The 23,484-nt window shown below is 41.2% G+C and overlaps 2 protein-coding genes across 9 annotated transcripts; one reads left to right on the top strand and one right to left on the bottom strand.

Moving 5' to 3' along the window:
* Positions 1 to 1,028: 1,028 nt before the first annotated feature.
* Positions 1,029 to 16,638, bottom strand: LOC117936892. 8 transcript variants are annotated; one of them, XM_034860383.1, is made up of 7 exons: positions 16,264 to 16,636; positions 6,456 to 6,509; positions 6,210 to 6,309; positions 4,075 to 4,757; positions 3,855 to 3,923; positions 2,754 to 2,955; positions 1,029 to 1,415 (listed from the first exon to the last, which is right to left on the bottom strand). In XM_034860383.1, the coding sequence occupies exons 1-6, from the start codon at positions 16,298 to 16,300 to the stop codon at positions 2,771 to 2,773; spliced, it is 1,128 nt and encodes a 375-aa protein (XP_034716274.1). In that variant the 5' UTR covers positions 16,301 to 16,636; the 3' UTR covers positions 1,029 to 1,415; positions 2,754 to 2,770. The 8 variants fall into 8 exon arrangements, with proteins under 8 accessions (XP_034716274.1, XP_034716273.1, XP_034716275.1 ...); XM_034860382.1 differs by having other exon boundaries at positions 1,029 to 1,411; positions 2,759 to 2,955; positions 16,264 to 16,635; XM_034860384.1 differs by having other exon boundaries at positions 1,029 to 1,411; positions 2,764 to 2,955; positions 16,264 to 16,635.
* A 2,041-nt stretch (positions 16,639 to 18,679) lies between these two features.
* On the top strand, positions 18,680 to 20,199 carry LOC117936893 (parvalbumin, thymic-like). Its single transcript, XM_034860390.1, has 4 exons — positions 18,680 to 18,811; positions 18,983 to 19,115; positions 19,287 to 19,396; positions 20,030 to 20,199. The coding sequence occupies exons 1-4, from the start codon at positions 18,751 to 18,753 to the stop codon at positions 20,056 to 20,058; spliced, it is 333 nt and encodes a 110-aa protein (XP_034716281.1). The 5' UTR covers positions 18,680 to 18,750; the 3' UTR covers positions 20,059 to 20,199.
* Positions 20,200 to 23,484: the final 3,285 nt, after the last annotated feature.

The raw sequence follows: 23,484 nt of genomic DNA, 5'->3' as shown, positions 1-23,484 counted from the left end.
CTCTTTGTCTCTACCATTTATTGTTTTTATTTGTTAAAATTTTGACTGATCATAGATCAGTTCAATGGAGTTTTCTTTAGTTTAGTTGGTTTCAGTTTAAAGGAGTTTTCTTCTTTACTGTTTCAGAAATGCCTTTAAATATTCCAAACAAAGGTTTTACTCCAATGCTAATAGTGCTAATGCTAGTGTTCTTTCTATGCACATTTTCACCTTTGTAACAATTTCTAAATTGAATTTTTTTTTTTTTGTAATAAAACAATTAACTTTAGGAGCCACAGTGACACACTGAGGGAAAGGTTACGCGATTACGCAAGCAGCTAGCACCGTACAACAAGCAACGTAACTGCGTGGGAGCAGCAACTAATATATTTAATTAACTCATATTTTAGTGTCTACCAAAATAGAAAGTGTTGCTGAATAATTCAGATTCTTTCTATTTTTTAATGCTAGTTTACATTCACATGAGCTTAAAGGAAACAGTCATGATAATAAACTGTCTGGTAACCTGCAGTTGAAAACAGGATATTACCCAGGAGCAGTTCATGAATAATGTCAAAGAACAACATAATCATTTAGCTATTAGCAACACTAATGAATGTCACAAACATAACAACAATGACAGGCAGCCTACAGGTGTGACACTCCCAAACACTTTTAGCTTTTGGTGTCCTTGAACAGTGTGTGTGTAGGTGTGTGGGGGGGGGGGGGGGGGGGTGTGTTCTCTGTTTCTTCCTCAGGTACACTGTATCTAATCAACCAAACCTCGCTGATGCTGGCTCTGTGGAAACATTATCTATTACTTTTAGTTTGTTCAGTTTCGGGCTCCATTGGCCCTAAGGCTTACACTGTTTATTCAGTCACAGCCGCTGATAAACTCTAAACTGAACACACTTCAGTAATGAGGCAAGCAAACAGGGCCTCCACAAGCATGCTGTTTGAGCAAAACAAACTGTATAAACAACAAATACTCCTTGTATTTCAAGATTAACTTGGAACCTTTTGAATACAACAAATTAAAGATAACAGAATTTCAGACAAAGATGACAATTTCTTAAATTTAGTTTATTAGAATTGACAACATGTATGTTTCCATTTCACATCTCAGATCCAATGACATGAAAAGCAGCTTCCAAAGAGGTTTTCAGCTGGTTGTGTAACACATCATAGCCTGTGATCTTGTCATACAAAACAACTGTGAAAGCTGAATGCACTGTCACACAGTCCTGCGTGGCTGTGATGTCATGAACGGCAGGTGCTTTGAATCCATTTGGACCAGAGAGGGAAGGAAAAAAAAAAAGCCATTAAAATCCCTGACTCATCATAAAAGAGGAGGGAGGTGGGGAGATTAGTTAGATGTGAAGAGGATGAGATCTGGACGATTAGTCAGTTTTTCCATTAGGTCCAAGGCTGGCTGTCTGAAAGAAAAACAAGTGTGGATGTCACGTTGGGCCATAGTGACAGTGAGCTGGCCTTGGCGGATGACAGATGAGATGTGACAGAAATACTGCGTTTGACCATTACGGTCATAAAAACCAGCACCTACAACTCAATACGTGGAAATAACCCTTCATCTTTTTAAAACAAAAATTTAGACCGCTCAAAAATGCATAATTAAAGGCCCTTATCAAATCTTCACATTTCTGCGAAAATCAAAAAGGCAATTTTTCATCAACTCAGCACCTTCCTGGCACTAATGAACTGTTTTGATGTTTTCCAATCTGGATTTTGACCTCATCGCAGCACTGAGACTGCACTCATAAAATTACTGAATGGTATATTTTGAAATACAGACAATGGAAAAGTCACTGTTGTTCAGTTGGATCTCAGTGCTGCCTTTGACCACAAGATACTGTTAGACAGACTTGAAAACTGGGTCTCACTGGCACAGCCCTTAACTAGTTTGAATCCTATCTGCATGATAGACTATTTTGTGTCATTTGGTCCTTACAAATCTGAACAAACAGCAATGACATGTGGAGCTCCCCAAGGTTTCATTCTTGATCCACTGCTTTTCAACATCTATGTGCTCTCACCAGCTCACATCCTTGAGAACAACATGTCTTACCATATATTCATGCAGACGACACACAGATCTATATCACCATGAACCCAGAGGATTAGGAACCAGTTCAGTCACTGAATAAATGAATTGAACAAATCAGTGATTGGATGTCCCAGCAGTTTCTCTAGTTAAATAAGAACCAAACTTAGACAATTATTTTGGTGAACAATCAAATGTTAGGGCTCTTGAATCTTGAAGCCCTAATGTTTACGACCTCAAACCATGTCAGTAATCTTCTGTATAGTTGTGGACTCTGACTTAACCCAGAACCCACTGACAGAATTACAAAATCAGCCTGCTGCCATCGGACAACCATAGCAAGACTTAAAGGACACATGTCTCAACAGGATTTAGAGAAACTTGTTCATGCTTTTGTTAGACTTGATTACTGTAAATACATGTCACATGTATTTAAAAGTTTGGGACCAAAATACACGTGTGACATGCTGACATTTTCTGTCACAATCCATCCGGAGCTCTAAGATCAACTGTGAAAGGCCTACTCACCGTCCCAAGAGTAAGTACAAAACATGATAAAGCAGCTTTTAGCTTTCACGCACAACAGGTATGAAATAAACTTCCAGAACACTTACGATCTGCTCCAACACTGCTCTTTTAAATCAAGACTCAAAACATGCTTATGTAAAGCACTTTGAATTGCCTTTGGGTATGAACTGTGCTGTATAAATACATTGCCTTGCCTTTATCTCACAGCTCAAGGTCTGACTCAGTGACATGGGTGAGGAACAGGCAGGTTTGGGACAGAAAGAAACGCCGGGACAGAGCAGTGCTGGTCTGTGTCGCCAGGGAACGGGGGTATTGCTGAGAGTGTCTGACACACTGAAAATGGCAGTTCTTCTCCAAAGCTGAGAAGTCGTCCTCCCACTCCAAGCCTGCAGGAAAAACACACAATTAGTGACAAAGAAGTGTCAATAGCCTGCAGCATCTGGGTTTATCAGGACTTACAAAAAGTAAAGTTTGTTAACCCTTGTCGTGTCCCGCCCTGATCTTGTTACATTGTCAGACGCTTTTCAGTTTAAAGACATCAAAGACACACCTTTCCACATTGTCATCAAGTTTTAGTGTCAACATATTACCATATTTATCCGTAAATTACAAAATGATTGTTTTTGTAAAATAGACTGTACATTATAGTATAATTCTGATCACCCTGGACCAGTAATAGAAAATCTATCCATTTCCAACCAACATTACACATCACTGATTTTAAAACAATTGTTTCAACAGAATTTTCTCTTTTTCAACAACAACCCCTCATATTTTGAATAATCTGTCATGACATCTTGTTCCAAAATTCTTTTTCACCCACAAATGTATTACAATCTTAAAGGCTGATGCTCATTTCAGTGCAAAACACTGACACTAATGAAAAGAAACCATGAGTCTTCTTGGGAAGAAGGAAATAAAAGTTGAGGCATTGAAATATGATATCCCAAAGTTACTGCAGTAAATATTGCAATACCACACTGTAAAAAAAATCCTGCATCAAATATGTTGTTTTTAAACCCGATCTGGTGAGAGCCGCGAAGTGACTGCAGAAGTGCCGTTCACCCTGTCATGAGTTGGTGAACCACTGAAAGGATTTTGGAAACATCATTTTAAGATACAAAAAGTTCTCTAGTGTTGCTTTAAGTCATACTTGAGTTAATGAACTACTAAATTTAATTTTCACGCCTGAAAAAATGGTAAGCAGTAATTTTAGGTATGCACGGTGTGTAGCTAATATGATAAAAAGACGCAGAATCCCTGGTATCGTCCTTCAATACAGTACCACTGTCTTCTAACGCGACATCTGGCAGAGATGTGCAGGTTTCAGAGTGCGGCTCCACGGTGGGACTCTGGGGGAAGAATAGGAACGGTATATTAAAACAGGAAACAAAGCAAGTGTCATAACATTGGTTCGGATCAATAGCGTGGTCAGTAAGTATTCAACCTTTATGTGCCGAGTGAAAAACAAAGCCCCAAACCCTCCAAGTGACATTGTAACAGTACCTGATCAAACAGGTAGACAATGACATCATCATTAAAGGACACACTCTTCCTCTTTTTTAGATTTGTGTCCCTCCCACATAATACTCCTGGCACGTCATAGATTTGACAGGATTTCTGAAGCATTTTAAGGTTGTTAAAACTGTCACTGATAACCAGTTCACGTTGATTGCCATTAGGGTTGTTGGTGTTGGGACCGTGGGCAGTGGAGATGTTATCGCTGATATGCCAACCAGTGTCCCCTTTAGATGGCCCACAATCCTCAGTGTAGCAAATGTCACCAAAACGTTGTAGCGGTATGTCCTCATCACAGAAAATGATCAACCTGTTTTCCAGATCCGTTGTAACAGTGTCCTGCTCAGTCATAATGTCTACATCTTTTTTGATCAAACTGAAAATGTCCTTCATATTTAAAATAAGTCTTGTCCACTGGGCCTCCTTTGGGCGCTCTGAGACAAAATAATTGAGAGTTGAATGATGTGGGGGCTCCTCCGGAACACAACAATGTTGAGGGGGGGTAGAGAAGGCCGGAGGCCTCGTTACCAAGCTTGATCTGCAGTCGCTGTTCCTCCATAACTGAGGGGCTGCCCTTCCTCTTTGCTCCAGGATGCAGGTGATTGCCCGCAGCTCTTCATCAGCCAGGATCATCTGACCTGAGGATATCAACAGCTGGAGCTCTTCATTCCTGTATGAATGATGCACAATGACTCATTCAGACTTGTATTGTATTTCAATTGGTTCTGTTCATCATCATCTTAGCAAGTAAAAAAAGGAAATCTAACTATTTTTGGAGTCAAACGAATAATTCCAATGTACTCGAAGCATTTATTTTTTAGCATTTGCTGTTCCTATTGATAAAAAGCTTTTTTCTCTTAATACATTTTGACATGTCACAGTATGTAAAGCACAGTTGTAAAAGATCAAATTGACAATTAACGCTGATGATTTCTGTTTAAAGCCATTGCTATTGTTGTTAGTAACACCTGTGCTTTTCCTGCCCCCATTTAGCAGTTGATAGAGACCAAAAACAGAGTTAAAAGAGAGTAGATAATGGACTTACATTTGCCATGTGGACAGAAGCACAAATGATTCAAATGAGATTTAATATTTGTTTGGTCATTTAGACCATGTTTGAGTCCAACAAGCATGCTGGCTATGTTAGTTGTAGAGGACCAATATTTAGCCTGGTCTAGCTTTAGAAGACTCAATTACCACTTAAAGTAGGGAATCATGTGAATGACAGTTACATCAGAGGAGTGGCCATCTGTCAGTACAATAAGCCACCAGTTTTAAAGGGCGTCTGCAGGAGATGTCATTGCCACCAGGGGACAGAATGTTTGTAATGGCATATATCAATAGAAGAGTCGTGTCATAACAATAGTCAACGGTGTATGTGGCATGTATCTTTTTAAGGATTTTGCCCAACACTGACAATATCACATTGTATAAAGTGATTGTCTGTTGCCTGGCCTAAGGTTATACTTTGACCTCAGATCACATCTAGGCTTTGTTTCAACATAATCTCATTTTACAGACAAATATTATCTCATTGCAATTTCTTGTATCTCTTATGTTTTGAATCCGTTGGACATTTCAAGAGGCAGTGCACAGACAGCCCTTGAGTGTCTGTTAACAACAGGATGTACTGAAACTGATTCGTCAGCCTTTGTCCGCTGGAGGAAACAGTGCACTCACAAATGCATGCATGCACACAGACACATACATTGTTTGGCCACTCACTCCCGAGCCTGAATAAATATCGGGGCCCATCCATCCGCGGAGACAAAGACGCAATAGGAAACTTTTACCTCTCTGCAGTAACCAAGCAACCGCTGAATGAGTGACTCAGGAAAGGAAGAGAGTAGCTGACTCACAGCAGCTATGACGTAAAAGATGTAAAAGGACACACACACACACACACACACACACACACACACACACGCACGCACGCGCACAACCATAAAGCCTGTAATCTGCCCCTGTTTTCGGGTAAATTAACACCTCATTGTGTAACAGGTGGAGGGGGTCTGGGGAAAGGGAGATTATAATAACAGTTATAAGTCCCACTAACACCACAACAAGCGAGAAGGACACAATAACATTCTATCAACTACAGTGATACAAATCAAAATAATACCTTTTCTTGATTCCTTTGTCACTGCATCTCCTTTTAGTAAGCCAATCCAAACCATCCAATGAAATCACCAACGTAGCTCCATCCCTGATGTATTTTAATTCTTTGAAAGGAAAGAGAGGAACAGGGACTATCAAATGATATGCAAGGCTTCAAATTCTTGCTGCATCATGATGCTGCAAACTGTGTTGCAACACATTTATTCTCTGCATCCAACCCTGCATGACACCAGCATAGTTCTTTTCCTACCTTGCATTCTGCGAGCCCCACTCATTCCCCCGGCTCGTCCTGCACGGCAGACACCTTGTTGACGACACGGAAAGAGACAAGCTAAACATATGTATGGAGAAAAAGGAGATAGATGGAGGGATGCACAGAAAAAGAGGGGGGGCTCGGGCGGGGTAGAGAGTGAATAAATGATGGGGGAAATGAAACAAGGGGAGTAGATCGGAGGTGGTCAGGGGGTTGAAAGAAGATTAAAAGAAGGTGATAAAGAGAAAGGATGAAGAAAGAAAAGATGTGAGGACAGAGAAAGGACAAAGAGCTCCAGTACACTCTCTGGGGGCTGCTGGCCTTTCTGCAGCAGCAGAGCGCAAGATGGGGATCAATAAATTATCTGGTCTATTGCAACACAACTGCCTGAAGAGTGGATATCACCTAAAACTTCTACTATACATACATTATACTTCATGCAAACAACAGTATGGTTGAAGCCGTACAATTTTCTACTGTAAAATGAATGCAAGAACAAAAGAATCATTTGGTTTCCAGGATGTGAACTCGCAATGAATTGAAGGATTCCTCTGATTTTTCGGTGCATTCTTTGACAATATTACCAAAGCTACATTTGCCTTAAGGAGCTATGTTTCCAATCAAAAGGACCCCTTTCATGCATTTATAAAATCATTACTAATTATCACCGAACCTACTCATCAAAGCATCTAATTTCATTCTTTGGATAGGAATTGTTGTTCAAATTAGATTAATTCTGCCAAATGTGCATACCAGAGTTAAGTGTTACCATGTGTGATTATGTCCCTTGCCTTTCATCCCACCTTTGATATGATGAATATCACAACACATCTTTAATATAGAAATGACTTGAGTTCAGTCTAAAAGAAGACCATAATCTCATCTTAACAGGAAAAAAGATCATCTCTTTACCATGAAAAATCGGATTTCAAAGTCAACTGCATACAGGAAAAACAAAACGTTTGGGTTCTAGAAGTGTGTGCTGTGTTTGAGCAGCCACTCAGTCTGTTTATGGTGCATGGTCTCACCAGTGCAACCGTGAACGTTGGCTCTCTCCAGAGGTTGAAAACAGAACAGCAGTTGCAGGCAGCTTTGGCCAGTACTAAAGAAAGAACTGCAGCAGACCAGTGTTGACAGGCTTTCCACAACAGCAACAAAAACTAACCAGGAACTAATACATTTGGCTAAGAGATACTTGGCCTGCACATTTAACTACTACTGTTGCTGCCACTGATGTAGCCATCACATCACAAGTTGTACTAACACTAACAGAAATATTACAGCTGCTACTGCTGTTACATAATTTCCTTTGTCATATTCAAGGACTCAATCCTTCTCACCTGACTTCGTTCACTCCCAATCATGGTCCAAACTCACCTGACTTCACTCGCTACTAATCATGGCTTGCTCTAAGTCCCACCCATTTCCTTTGTCCTGGCTGGCAGCAACATGAGGCAGTGTGTGAGGGCCCTCTGTCATCCCGATTCAGAGGCAAATCCCATGGTTGTGTGTTAAAGGAAAAAGTACTGCTTCTTCATATGTTGTGTTACTTTAATGGTTATTTGCAAAGTGGATGTGATTTAGAGCTTGATGTGTGTGTTTGTGTGTTCTGTTATTATAGAATAGAATGGCTTTGTCATTACATGTATAACAGTGAAATTTCAATTGCACTGGTGGTAACACAAATGACAAGACAACACAACATGAATTAGGACATGATAAAAAGAGACCTTAGCGGCATGAACACAGTAATAAGTATATCAATAATGAAAATGGAAAAGTAGCTAAAAGAAGACACAGTCCATTTGGGTCATGAGATCAGGTGTTTCATGCACTTGGACAAAAACTATTCAAAAGTCTAGAAGTGTGACCCCAGAAAGATCTGTAACGCCTTCCAGATGCCAACAGAGTGAAGAGGTTGTGTGCCGGTGTCTCTTTGTCAGCAGTGGTGGAGCAACTAAACCACACCAGAATGCAGTGTGAGATACTTTGGACAGAACAGTTTTAAAAGGACAAAAGCAGCTTCTGGCAGAGGTTCAGTGACCTGACAAAGTACAGTCGCAGTGCTTTATTCACAAGGGCTGTTGTGTTGGTTGCCCAGGTGATGTCCCATGAGATCTACGTCCCTGGGAATTTGAAGTCTTTAACCCTCTCCGCAGTGTCCCCATCGATGTAGACCGGGGCAAGGTCAGTCCTTTTCCTGTGGAAGTCTACCACCACCTCTTTGGTCTTATAGGTGTTAAGAGACAGGTTGTTGGTGGAGCACCAGGTGGAGAGTTTTTGGATTTCAGTCTTTAAACCATCTACGGTTGACATGTTTGCTTTGTAGGTAAACTGGTGCTGGTCAAGTGTGGAGGGGAGGCGGTTATGTGATTTAGCAGCAGTCTTTCAAAGCACTTCAACACTTCTAACAGTGGAAGTGAGGGCCACTTGTCTTTAGTCATTGAAGCTACTCACAGCGGATTTGTTCGGGATAGGCACAATGGTGGCAGATTTGAGGCACTTAGGAATGGGACAGGTAGACAGAGAGAGGTTGAAGATAGAGGTGCCAGCTGATCTACACTGTCCCCCAAGGCCCCCCACCGTCAGGCCCGGCAACTTTCCCGGGGTTCAAGCCAAGAACTGGAAGAAATTATCATCTTTGACATCATGTAACTTCCAGAAATCCACATTTATTGGGTATGTCCTGCTGGTATAGTCCTCCCCCTGGCAACAAAATCACTGATGCTGGAGTTCTGCTTTAAACACCCAGACAGCATCAGGACGTTGTTCCCAGAAGGCAACAATGTTACTGTTCTGTCCACCTATTGTTCCCAATAGAGGGAGAATGAAAGACATGAGAAGGGAATTGAAGCAAAAGAGAAGAGATAATAGACATTTTGATTGACAGATGGTGTTTCAGAATTAGTCATTGTATTTTCTTCTTCACTTCCTGCCTTTACACTTATTTTGCTTTTTGTTAACCTTCTTCTTTCCCTTCCTAGCACTTCCCTGTATAGTCGTCCTCCGAGGTATTACCCAGCAACCGTCTCCCATGTCAGGTCAGCCGGTGCCCTCTGACTGCTTATGGTACAGTGTTTCAATGTAGTCAACTCTTTTTTCACTGGACTTAGCAGTACATGTGAGGATGTGATACAGTCGCCGGAGCAGAAAGCCTTTCTCACTGTAAGAGTGGTCCGACACATTCTATTTTCACATTGGAGGAATGATTGATGTGTGCTGTCTGAGTTCCTCATAATCTGATATCTCGACAACTTCTGCATCCAACTGTCAGTTGAATGAGTGATATGAGTGAACGAGTCTTTGGTTTCAGGCTTTCTGACTGACTGGGTGGAAGCTGAGGAAGTCGAATACTTGTATTTTATTATCTGCTGTAGTTAATTTAAGTCGGAGAAAGCAGTCAATATCGTTTCTCAACTGATCTGCTTGGCCATCAAGCAGGCTTATATTGTTTCCAATCAGCCAGTGATCCAGATTACTAACTCTCTCATCATGCCTACAGAGAAATGTCTCAATCCCACAATTCCTTGCAGCATACAGGGAAACCTGACCCTGAGGATATCAACAGGTGTACTACAAAAAGAATGTGTTTGTTGTGCCAAAGAGGGTGAGAACAAGCCCAATCAATTAAGTGACACTTTAGCTTGAATTTTTTTAAGTAATTGCTTTGGTCCTGATCTTATTGCTCCGATTGAGTTGTAACGTGCACAGTACACGCCCAGAGATCTGGAGAGCTATCCTTTTACACTGCAGTCGCAGAATCATCATATCCAGCCAGCAAGTGACACCAAACAATCCTTGAGAGGAGAGTAATTGGAGATCCTTGGGCTTATTCTGAGCATGCAGGATATACCCAAGGCCCGAAGAGGGACACATGGACCTGAAGTCCAGCGCCAATGGAATGGGGCACTGCAAAGCACTGTGGGTAAGATGGGAAATCGAAACATCCAGTCAGAACGCTGGTAGTGTTGCTTGCAGGCTTTATTTGGACACAGCGGGGTCTCACGGCCGCAGAGGGGAGAGGGGCCGAGAGGGAGTGAAACGGGACACTAAAATAACAACACACAGAGCGATAAAAATGTCACAGTTGTGTACATATTTGTTCATGGTGATTGGCTTTAATGTAATAAAACTGTAGAAATGCCTTCTTTAGTAAGCATTTAACATAAGCTGGGGAAGTGTTTATGCATCCTTTAAATTTTAAATGTCAGAAGCCTGGTGCAGCTCTGCATCTGGTTGTGAATTGAATGAGTAATTTGTTGCAGATCAGCATAAGCTGTGCTGTACAGAGGTGAGCTGTGTCATAAACTCTCCGTAGACTTTTCTATTAGGCGGGAGATTATAGGATCTTAAAAGTGTTTGCTGACAGAGTGTCTTTAATATGATGACATAAACGTGAAATCCATCTCGGATTGCTGGTGGAGTATTTATGAGCCTCTGTTGACAGCAGCACACCTGCTCTTCTTCAGTCCAGAACTTGCGACTCTGCCTTCCTGAACTGGCACCACTCCTGCCAAGGGCACTGCCATGTGTGTGTGTGTGTGTGTGTGTGTGTGTGTGTGTGTGTGTGTGTGTGTGTGTGTGTGTGTGTGTGTGTGTGTGTGTGTGTGTGTGTGTGTGTTTGTACTAAAAGATGTGGAGAGACAGGAGGAAAGAGAAAGAAAGCTGGGTGGGGAGGGTGGGTCTGGATGGGTGGGTGTAAGTCAATCTGCATTTATTTACTGGTGCTATAAGAGCATGGATTACTGAGACTCATATATTAGTCCATCATTCACCATATAGAATCCATTTCCTGACAGAGGGAGCAATGCATATCTTGTTCACACGAAGTGTGTGTTTGACACGGCAGAATAAGACCCTGCTGAAAGACAAAAAGGAAAGTGTTGGGCTCAGTGACAAAACAAACCGATTAGAAGTTCTGCTTGGTGTAAAGTGTTTTCAGTTAGGGTGTTTTCATGTAATTTCTGGATGATTTCATTACACTTCAATCATTAATAAATAATAATAACTTGCAATTGCAGCACAGTGGCTCAAAATGTAGTATTAGAAATTGAACAAAAATGCACACCATAAAGCACGTCCTTTTCACTGACTTTTATTTCATCTGTGACACTGTGATGGACACCGTCTTATTAATTCACTGAATACAAGTTAAAAAGTTATGCAAAAAAAAGAAAAGATGTTCAGTACTTACTGTACTACACAGTAATGCATAATAATTACGTTGATAAAATTGTAATAGCAGATGCATGTTTAAATTAAGTTCTCAGTTCAACAAATATAAAAACTTTTAGAATGTAAAAATAAATGCTTGCACCCAGAGCTAAACCTACATTGAGTGGAAGGTGTTGCTGCGCCTGAATTGTCTAGAGGACATCTTTTGCATGTATAAATCATTATAAATGAAGTGCAAACACACACACACACATTAATCCATCAACATGTTTTCCATCAGTTAAAACTTTTTCTGTTGCATTGCAGTGTTCAACCACTAGACTGCAGAAGAGTGCAGCAGTTGGCCTCAGTGTGGGTTACAAAGTGGAGGATGTCACAACTGTGACCCTTAAGGCCATAGCAACGGTGGTGTTAAAAAAAAAACAAGAAACCAAGGCCCCTAATGATTAAGGGATGAAGGAAAAAAATATCCCTTTGATTAAGACTTAATCAAAGTCAAAAATGCCTTTCATTTATTGCTTTCACACGCACAATTCTCTGATTGCACATGCACTAGTCATGTTACTGAACAAGCAGCAAAGAGTAAGAAAGACAGCAACTTTTAACACTCAAACTACAATATCAGTCTGGTGCTATAGCCAGTGTTGAAAGGCCTGTGCCTGTCTGTCACTTCACGTTGGCCCATTTCTAGTTCAGCACTCTAAAGGATTGAGCAATGACTGCAACTGTGTATGTATGTAAACACTTACCTCATCCCGGCCTGTAATCAAACCACAGCTAAGGGAGCAGCTAAGCAGGGTGAAATGATATTTCGGCCATAAGACAGATTTAACACATGCACACACACACACACACACACACACACACACACACACACACACACACACCCTCAAGTGAGGAAGAACTGACTTGAAAATGTCAGGGCTGCAGACGGGTGAAACAAGAAAGACTGTGGAAAAAGTGTTGAAAAGCTTGGCCCTGAACTCTGACCTGACGCATTCACATGGGCATACACACTTGAGCATTCACAGGCCGAGACAGCTGTGGGACTTCTTGACTGGTTTAAAGTGTTTATGGAGGAGCTGGGTTTGAGCGCTCGTTGACAGAGCGCTCATTTACACACACGCACAGAACCCTGATCAGATAAGAGCGGATCTGTTTCAGCAGCTAATCTTAAATGTGATGAGGTTTACACATGTGGCACTGGAATATACATAAATGTCTTTATTTGGGAATCAGGTGCCGCCCAGGGGCATGTCACACTACCTCATGCTATAGGAACAGGAAACAGGACACCATGCTTTCATGTCAAACCCTTACTTATATGGAGATTTGATTTGGCTGGCAAATCTCTTGTACGTAACTGTTGGAGAACCAGCTGTTCACAAAGAATATATTCAAGGGAAGGTCTTTGCTTCTATATCTTGACAATCATGGGCAATTTTAGACCCCCCAAATAGTACAGAATTAAAAACATTCTTTTTTTTAATAATCAATTTTGGTGCTTTAAGTGAGAGTTTGCAAACTTGTCTGTTAGTGACAGAGGCCAAACACTCACACATTCAAAGGGTTTAATATCTGGCACCAATGCTATGCACCTGTGACCCAGTTAAGGAAAGGGTTAACAGAGAAGTAGTTTTAGCCAGTCGGGGGTGGTTGCGCCAGACTCCCGCCTTTGGCTGAGTATCTATCAAATCTGTCAGAGGAAGAGCAGGAGTGTGGTTGTTAAGTTAAACATTGGGGATCCCCAAATAAGAAAGTGGTAATTCCATGGCAGATTAGAACCCAAATGTAATGTGTGCAACAAAAATTGCTGAATGTTAGAACATTGAGTCAAATTGGTTGTATTAATGTGACATATTAAGTATTGCTGTCAATGTTTAGTTCTTTTATTATGTTACTAGTGTCAAAAACTGTTAGGTGACGTTGTCGCTTTGTAGCTAGTTTGAAGATTATCTGCCAATAAAATTACCGATTTAGCAAGGGCGGGGGGGCAGGGGGGCGGGGGTCAACACTTTTGCAATGCACTATGTCCGTGTTGCATTCTCATTGGGGGCTCAGCCCTCTTAGAGGTTTGATCCTAGAATTGCCCCATCAGTCCAGAACCCCCATAAATCCAGACCAAGTCTCTCTTCCCGACACCACTATCTTTGCTGCAACCTCCTACACCCTTCTCCAAAGGGGAGACGCCCAAGGGAGTCCCTGATTCCCCCCCGCCCAAACCCACCAAGCCCCTTACCCTGTCGTGTTCCAGGTATATCACTTGCATCCTAAGCTGGCTGGTATTCATTAGGCCCTGCTCCAGTTGCACAGCAGCGGCACATTTAAGTCAAAAATGCAATGAGTCAGCATTTTCTCCTAGTTACAGCTGAAACAGTTACGAAATAGAGCGACCAGGAATCATTAGAGACAAATAGCTGCAGGGAGGACGGAAGCTGCCCATAAAAAACACAAATAAATGACTTGATAAATTAAAAATGAACAGTTATTTTGATAACATTTTTAGTTCATCAAATGAAACATTAATTAATGATCAAGTCGTTTATTTTTTATGTTTTTTTTTATTTTGGAAGCTCCGTTCTGGCTATCACATTTTTACAGTAATTTTTACATACGTATTTTTACATTTGGTAAAGTGATTAAAGATGCAAGTGTCTTAATATTTATCCACAGGCTGACACTGAAGAGAAATATAAAAATATGAGGCAAAATGTCAATTAAAAGGCAACAGCATGCACACTGTAGATACAAGCCCGGGCCCGTGTAAAGTACAGTATACATACACAAAATATGTTATGCATGAACAGATGCAAACTCTCACCCATCCAGTCTTGATTGATTCATGTCAAAACAGAGTAGAAAGGAGAGTGACATGCATGCAGACACACACAGGCAAAGACACAGTGAATGCCACAGACAACCACACAGATTGAAAGATTGGTGCCAAAACAGAAGAGTGAGATAAAACTGTTAGGTAGAGTGGGCGGTGGAGGGTGGGGCTCGAAGCGGGTGTTGGAGGGATCTTGGCTGAATTTGAGACGGTCACAGCTGGTCAGATAGAAATAGAACAGGCAGTAACTGAGCCCAGGAAAAAGGAGGAGCAACCAATTTCCTTGGAGACGCATGTACAGATGAACAGGTCTTTCTGTCTGTCTGAGAAGTCAAACACTTCAGACATTACAAGTGGACTAGAGATTTAGTTTAGCATGCAGCGGGACAAGTCTAACCTTATGACAAAGTCAACCATCTGAATTAAAATGGCTATTAAGATAAATTGTTTCCACTAAACTTTGACACATTTTCTGAACACCTTTTTAAATGTATTCTTTCCACACAGAGAGGGTTAAACACCAGTGTGAACACAGAGGAAAAAGGCCAGTTTTCTCATGAATGGTACATAAAATTGATTTATTAGTGTCAAGAACTGTCCTGTTCCAGAATGTAGTTATGTAAAGATACAGTATGTAGGTTGTAAACAGGGCAGTGAACCCATCGGGATGTACAGGAACAGGTGTTAGGGAAGATAGTCGCACACTCTCTCATCAGGATAAACAGCCACAACCACAGCCACATCAAATAACCAAAAGGTTTACTGACAAATATCCATTTTAAGAAACATAATCTGGGCAAATATTCTCAACATTTTCCCATCCACGTGTTCCTCCTGTTTCTGTTCTAACTTCACAATATTTTAGAAAAAATAAACTTGATACAATAGCTCACTATTTAACTATCAGACTTTGCAAACACTTATTTTAGCATGCGCAAGTGGTGACAGACAGACTAGCCTAGCCGTCTATACGAATGAGTAGCAGTCAAATGTAAATGATCATGCAGTAAACAAAAGCTTAACACATAAACACAAAAAATCAAAATAAATGTGTCTTTGGGGTGGACATCCTCCACAAAAGTTATCTACAGAAACATTTGGAACCAAACCAGCGTAGAAGTACTCGACAAAATGATTCAATGGCAAATGGGGTACACTGATTCGGCACTTTTTAACCTGAGATGGACTAATTCCTTCACAATGTCTCTCACTTACCCATGGGGAACTAGTGTGCTCTCTGGGAGCAATTTGGGGATCAGTGTCTTGCAAACTACCCCAGCCATGTTCAAATACATCTATTGTAAAGGTAAGAGCACTAATGATGCAACATAGTCTGCAAAAGTCACCTAAGCTGTGATAGAAAGAGGAACAAGGAGAAAAAGGCAAAAACACTGGTGAATAGAGGGAGAAACAAACACCACAGGTTGTCTCCACTGTGAATATACCATGCTGCTCATTTGTAGTCGATCTATTTTGTTTTTTCCGCAAAAGATAAATTAAGGAGACTAGTTCATTTAGGACTGATTCTACAAGGGAAAGCCGCCCTGTAAGGCAAATCTCACACACTAAATCCCCATTAAATCCAGAATGTGTGAACATTCTCATCTGTGACACATCCTGTCAAAGTGTCCTTGAATAACACGCTGAAGGTCTACCCGCACACTCAATCATAGGATAAGCTTTGCATGCTTTGTATCTATGTATCATGGATACGCAGACTTGTACAAACCAATTTAGTGCATTTAGTGGTTCTTTCATTTGTGTAAAATGCCACCTACTATCTGTTTGTGTAATACTCACCTCTGCTGGTTTCCATGCCCTGTGCTGATTGTCCCATTGCTCATTTTTTCCCAACACAAATGGAAGGAGGAAGCACGATAGTTTGCATGTCAGGGATGTAAAAGTTCCATGTCCATGTCCCTGAGTGATGTCTGCATGTACACAAAAAACAGCCATTCCCCTCAAATTAAGCCCAGTGGCACATTGGGCTGCTCCCTGTCCCTTGCATGGACTTCTCTCAGTTAAAAGACATAAATGTAATATTTTCCTGTGCATGTTACCTAAACTCCTTCCAGCTGCCTGTGCTTGTCAAGAAAACAACCAAAGCAACAAACTCCCCCAAATCAATACGTGCACAGGACCGGCACCCCCATCCCTATCCTTCTTTTCCTCTTTGTCCCTTCCCCCTCTTCCTCCTCTCACCCACCGCTCCATCACGCAGGAAGCCTGGTCTTCCTGAAAACAAGCATCGGAGCGTGGAAAAGGGACGAGGCTGAGGGGGGCAAGTGCGTGAGGGGGAGCAGAGGATGTTTGTGTCGTTTCTCTGCCCCTCTGGTTGCGCCAGGCCTCACTATAGTCCATCCTGAGGAAACCAGGTTCACGTCAGTCTTGCTAGGCCTTGGGCCCACACACGCTGCCTGTTCAGGTCGGTATGACGCAGTCATCCCAGTGCTTCAGCAGCCCCTCACACATGGGAGCCATAACGACACATGTGAATTAAAGCTGCTTTTTGAATCATGATGGCATTTGCAAGCAGGAAAGGTTGACAACAGTCCCATCGAGTGCATTTTGGTTACACAAAAGGGGTCAAATGTGACGAAGAGAGACACTGTGAGGAGGGTTTGTGTTTTGGCAGAACAAACGTTTAGAACGCCAGCTAACCAGACTCCATTTCCTGTATGTAACAGTTGCAAACTGCCAAGCCACCTGCAAATGTGGGAACTCCCCATTAGTTTTTTTTTTCCAGAGACTCCCTTTGACTGATTCATCGCGATTACATTTTTTTTCATGAATGCCTATAGTTGATGCTGTCTTGTGTTTGCAGTTTTAATGGGAAACCCAGTGATCATCAAATATACAAATTGCCTCACAAGGCAGCATGACTCAATGTGCTGTCCCCATCAGGCCATTTGTGTTGTCCACATGGTGTTTTATGATTTTTATTTCAACCGTTGTTCAGTAGGTACGACATTTACCCTGAGACATGACTTTACATGATGGCTTCTAGTCCTTCAAAACCAAAAAACTACAACTTGTTAGTTTCATTTCAAACTCATATTACATAAGTCACACATTTGTTATTGTCAAACCACTGAAGCTAAGCTGGGTAGTGCATGGAAGCACAGCAGAGAGGGGTAGGGGACGGGATGAGGAGGAGGGAGGGGCAAGCCAGTCTCGTTTGGTTTGAAAACACTTCAAACGTCAACAAGAAGTAACGTCACCCTACGTTGCTTGGAGCAAATATAATCAAACGTTTTGTTCAAACATATGATTCATCCATTTTGAACCTTACTTCCTGATTACCGCGTGTTAAAAAGCAGTCGCACCATCTCTTTTACACACAGACTTAGCCTAGTTATGACATGAATCATCTCAACAACAAAACCTGTGTTTCCCTGCCATATTTTTCCATGTAGATGATACAAAGTCATACCTCCAGTTACAAATGATTGGTAGGCACCCCAAAAAATGTCCTTTTTGGATTCTATGTGTGACTTCCTGTTAACATGGTTGACTGCTTTGGATTGGACTAGCAACCCGTTTACACCAATTTACCTTTTGCTTATTAAGACACTTACACATTGCTCAAGTTTTAATAGTGTAACCTGAGTTAGTAAGTAAATTAGCTAATAATTATGTACATTCGTTTGTGTGTGAGTGTGATTGTCATGTTTATACAACATGTACAGTATTTCTTTTAAATGAGCACCACTCTTTTGAGAACAGAGCTCTTCATATGCTAAATGCAGCATGTGGGAACAAGGTGGCTGTGAGTGCAGACAGCTCCATGGAGCGCAGCCTGAAAGTGACAGAGGCCATAATAACAGGATGTTTACAGCCTGAGGAAACACTGCCAGGGATGACCACGAGCAAGCAGTGACTGTGGCTGGCTGGCAATATGACAGAAGAGGAAATGCAGGCCAGCCGGGTTGCCTCGTTCCCTCCCAATGCAGCAAACATAACCTCCCTGACTGGGAGTTTTACTCACAGACAGACGCTGTTTATGTAGATTTTAAATCAACCATGACTTCTGACCCACTCTTGAAGACACAACTGTGCAATGATAAGACACACACAGACACATACACACACACACACACACACACACAAACAGTTTTTGCTAAAGTGGTCAGCTGTAGGTGACAGCAGACAGAAGGGCACTAGTGGTTTCTGACACCAGGGGGGGGTGAAGCCTATTCATTGTCACATATGGTAATACTTTTTGCCCGTCATTGGTCATATATTGCACCAGGCTGCAACACCCACAACAACAGAGTATCCACCACCATGTCTATCAACGACTTTCTCGCATCCTCGGACATCACTTTGGCTATCAACGCCTGTAAAGGTGAGGAGATGATTGGGGCATTGGAATGAACGTGTCTTGTTCTTTGTCACAGGATGCAAGCCATTTGTTTCTGTGTGTCACCGTAGTTCCAGGAAACCTCAAAGTATGGGACATCATCTATTTAACTGAAAGAGATCTAATCTAAAGTTGCATCTGTGATTTCACTTTCAGCGAAGGATTCCTTTAGTCCCAATATGTTTTTCAAAACAGTGGGTTTATCCAAGAAAACTCCAACAGAGATCGACAGGGTCTTTAAGATTTTGGACCAGGACAAAAGCGGCTTTATAGAACAGGATGAGTTACAGTTGAGTTTTCAACACAGAAAATGACATAAATACATTCTGTTCCAAGGATAGTTTATGTGTCACGCTGTATTTTACCAAACTGTTGATGGTGTCCATTCTGTTCCTCTTTGTTTTTTTGTGTGTTTGATGTATTTTTCTAAATGTGGGGCATCATTCCTGCTCTTCATCAGACTGTTCTTGCGGAACTTCTCCAAAGGAGCGAGGCTCCTGACCGCAGCTGAGACCAGAGGTTTCCTGCTGGAGGGGGACTCGGACGGAGACGGGAAGATTGGCCGGGAAGGTATGTGTGGGTCTGAGGAGCACTTCACAGTAGATGGTGATCAGGGGTCTGCTTTTTTCTGCTTTACCAGCAATTATGTTGTGTTGTCAATGCATTTCCTACAAACTGAGATTTGATCATTTGTAAGAAATGCAAAACATGTCTCAGACGGTGTGTACTCACCTTTGTTCTGTACTGCATAATGTGATGAGTGTTTTTTTAAGTTTGTCAGTGGGAGAGAGAAAATAAAACATATACCTTTCAAATGTATCTCTTTTTTATGTTATCTTTCCAAGTCTAACATGTTTAATTCACTTAAATACAGGCGCTGGTGTAAATTATTTGAAAACAAAGTACCAGAAAGGACTTAGAATCCATCAGCAAAATAGTAAAATCTGGGATGAAACCTAAAATTAAAAAAAATTATTATTTTGCTGTCCAGTTACCACACTTACCCCCTCTATGTTTGGTGTCAGGCAGCCTAAGAGCAGCTACAACAATCATCTCATACAAAGTGTCATTGCCAGAGCTACACACTTTAGTATGTTAGGTCATGTTTGCAGTTGTAGTTTGATGAAATAAGAGGATGATTATTACCAAATAAATTTTGAATAGCAGAATACAAAATGCCTAAAATTTTCTCTTTTTTTCCAGAGTTTTCTGCACTGGTCAGGTCTTCATAATCATCTTGTTGGATGGTGAAAATCTCAGGGTGGACCTTTTTCATCATGTTTACTTGCTACAGTACATTACTAGACTGATACAGGGATCTTGTGTTTGGAGTCGTTAGTTGTACTTTTTTTGGAAAGTTCTGCAATAAATCAATAAATTCAATCTCGTCTGTCTGTTACTTGTCTTTCCCTGCCAGGAAGAGAGTACAAATAAATATGTTTTTTTTCTCGCTTATACCCAGTGAGACTCTTGTCAACAGATGAGCAGATCCTCTGATGTGCCTGGTGTTATGATGTGAAATTGAGCACTAGGAGAGGTCCAGCCTGTCCAGGGGGCGGAGAGGCTTTGGCTTCTCCAATTAACAGCCTGAGCAACTTTCCACTGTGCAAATGAAGTGTTTGTCATTCTGGCAACCTCAATTTAACACCTAAGATGGGGTCATTTGGTGTGAATCACATGTTTACACTCAACATTTGTTCAGCCAAGGACCTCTTCAAGACAGAGAATATACTGGGGACCCTCTCATGTAACTCCTTTGAAATTCTCCGTTGTAAAAGAACAACACAAGAAATCTATTAGAAAGATGTTGAACATGTAGCATATTAAACCCATCTGCAGACACTAAGCCCTGTTTTAACATCTATTATAGAGCAAGGCGTAAAGCGCATGGCGCGGGTGCGTTTAGGGCTTGTCTCATTCCACTTTTGCTAGTCTGACGGTGGGAAAAAGGGTCCGTACGCTGGGCGTGTGGTTCAAAAGAGTTCTACTTAGTGTCTCCATTGATTCATAGGTGTGTTTGTGCGTAACATGCAATAAACCAATCAGAGTGTCATCTCCCATTCCCTTTAAAAGCCAGGCGCATTTGTACCTTGGCGCATTGCTATTATGATGGCGGATTGGCACCGTCATATTTTTATTTTTATTTTCATTTGCATGTGTGTGTGCTGCTGCACTTATGTGTGTGTGTGTGTGTGTGTGTGTGTGTGTGTTTGTAATAAGCATAGTCCTGTGCCCTGTGCACAATCCCAGACGCATTGTGCCAATGCAATGAAAAAAATTCTGATGAAATTCTGATGAATGAAATTCTGAACTCTAAAGCTTTTTGTTTGTTAAAAAAAGGTTTTTCATATCACGATTAACACATTATTAACACATTTGAAATTGCTTTTTGAAGATATATAAACTACATTTCAATCAGGAGAGACGTGTTTGCAGATGTGCAAATAAGGTTTATTGTAAAGCTCATAAGTGTACAAAGTCTTTGGCGACTCCATTTATACAATATTTTGTATACAGTACATCTGTATAGGGGTAGAGAACCATCACCCCCCAGATGGAATCCAGACACCGGTGGTGGCGACGAAGGAGCCCGAAGATCAGAGAGAAGGAGGCTCTGGACCAGTCAGCTGGAGTAGATGACTGGAGGTGGAAGAGGAGGTGGAGGGTTGCACTCTTTGCCTGCAACGACAGCTTAATAGCCCAGGAAGAAACAGATTTTTAAAGTAGGGTTGTGACTCTGTGATTGGCCCTTGCAATTAGTGTATGATTCTGATTGGTTAGGCAGGAAGGTGAACACCTCCAACAGCTGATTTGATTAAGGTAGAGCATTGATTAAGAGTTAAGTCTTCCTAAAATAATTTACACTGAGCTACATATGTTTGTAAAGATTATTTTAATATTGACCACCATAAAACCAAATCGTTTAGACTTTGCTCATGCTGACTTAACATCATTTCAAAAAAAAGCTCATCATGGCCCTCAAACAGTCTATGATGTATTTGCCCTGAGTTATTAAACTTTTGGGGAAATGTTTTGAGTTTCGTACGTTAATGTCACGCTAAAATACTTTAACTGTATTGTAACCAAGACGTTCAAGTACATTTTCTGCTTTCAAAATGAACTTAAGTAAAAGTGTCAGTATTAGAAACAAAATGTACTTGTTAAAAGTAAAACTACTCGTTATGTAGAATAGGTCCTGTCTGTGTTATGATCTTGTTGGATCTTTATGGCCCATACTGCATGTGGGAGTCATTTTGACTGCTTTTTAACACTGTTAGGTAGTTGTCTGCAGCTATTAAAAAATACATATATACATGTATAATGTATAATATTTCCCACTCAAATATAGTAGAGTACAATGTAGCATTAAATGGAAATACTCAAATAAAATACAATTATCTCAGAATTGTGCGTACAGGTGGTAAATACAGGGAATCAATACTGATTTGCTTTTAACTTTCATTGAGGGCAGCAGTGACTGGTTCAGTCCCAGTAACTGTTCCAGTTCTTTGGCACGGTTGGCTTGACCACTACAGCCCAGAAATATTTATTGGAGGGGATTTCAGATCAAGGGGTGGGGACACAGATGGGACACATCTGCATCAGAGGCTCTGGCGGACAGAGACGTAGCGCTGTGACGGGAGGACCGCGATGTCTGGCAGAGCTTCAGCAGTGGGCTGGACCGAGGAGTTCTTGTAATGACCCAGGAGAGAGACTCTGGGACAGGATTGAGTTTCTATGCCAGCCCATTTACAGGACTTCTGTCAGTGAGGCACATTTATTTGCAACTTTATCTTAGATGGCAGAGAATATGGGTCGATTCTATTTCTGCTGCAGCATGAAGGAACAAACTCTCAGATGGAGCGTTAGAGAAGGTTCATTTCAAATCATACATTAGAAGAGAAAAATAAGTATCTGCTGCCCCTTCAAACTACTTGACCTCATGTTTGCTTGTTGATTTCTTCAAATATAAGTGTGTTTACCACTCCTAGATACTAACTAAAGTTTTTGTTGTTGTTTTTTACAAATGTACATTTCTAATGCAAAACTCAGAATTCTGATGGGATGGTATCGTCCTTTGCTGTCTCAAATTGCAAACTTTCATAGCCTTGCCTGATGGGTTCCATCCCCGCTGTGACATATTTGTAATTTAAACCTGATATTGAAGAAGGGCAGGAATAGTTCAGTATCTATGGCCAAGTCGTTTGAGGTGAGAGACCTTGCTTGACCAGAGCAAATGTTAAAGGCCAAAGATGAGTTTTACAGAGCTTTTAAGAAGTTTTGAAATGAAAAAGAATGTACAAATAGTATGAGGTGTACTGAGGTGAAGGTGACAAATTAGACAACTTATTTAAATCCTTTTATGTGTAGAACTGAAGCTGCAGTTCAGCTGAGAATGTCTTAAACTCATAGGTTGAACTTGTGTTTAACATTAAATAGGTTTCATGAACATTTGCACTGACAATTCAATATTACTGACACACCAGTCACAGACTCATCTCAACACTGCCATCTGATGTATGATAGGCACATAACACTCTGAGCCTGCCCCAGAGCAAATATGGGCACGGAAAGACCCCCTGGACTGGTTACTTGTGTAATTGCATTGTCTGGTGCAGTGTGAGAACTTGGTGTCATTAGGCAACCACATGGTGGTT

This window comes from Etheostoma cragini, chromosome 21, assembly GCF_013103735.1.
Source record: "Etheostoma cragini isolate CJK2018 chromosome 21, CSU_Ecrag_1.0, whole genome shotgun sequence".
Lineage (NCBI taxonomy): Eukaryota > Metazoa > Chordata > Actinopteri > Perciformes > Percidae > Etheostoma > Etheostoma cragini.
The sequence above is the reverse complement of the archived record's forward strand: the minus strand, read 5'-3'. Positions and strand labels throughout refer to the sequence as shown.

What these genes read in the sequence shown, in the direction of transcription:
- LOC117936892 (XM_034860383.1), bottom strand. Translation starts at nt 16,300, where the DNA reads ATGGGACAATCAGCACAGGGCATGGAAACCAGCAGAG. An exon ending in GGGCATGGAAACCAGCAGAG is followed by an intron (nt 6,510 to 16,263) that starts GTGAGTATTACA and finishes GTCGTCAACAAG; the next exon opens with GTGTCTGCCGTGCAGGACGA. An exon ending in TGGGGCTCGCAGAATGCAAG is followed by an intron (nt 6,310 to 6,455) that starts GTAGGAAAAGAA and finishes TTCCTTTCAAAG; the next exon opens with AATTAAAATACATCAGGGAT.
- LOC117936893 (XM_034860390.1), top strand. Translation starts at nt 18,751, where the DNA reads ATGTCTATCAACGACTTTCTCGCATCCTCGGACATCACTTTGGCTATC. An exon ending in GGCTATCAACGCCTGTAAAG is followed by an intron (nt 18,812 to 18,982) that starts GTGAGGAGATGA and finishes TTTCACTTTCAG; the next exon opens with CGAAGGATTCCTTTAGTCCC. An exon ending in ATAGAACAGGATGAGTTACA is followed by an intron (nt 19,116 to 19,286) that starts GTTGAGTTTTCA and finishes GCTCTTCATCAG; the next exon opens with ACTGTTCTTGCGGAACTTCT.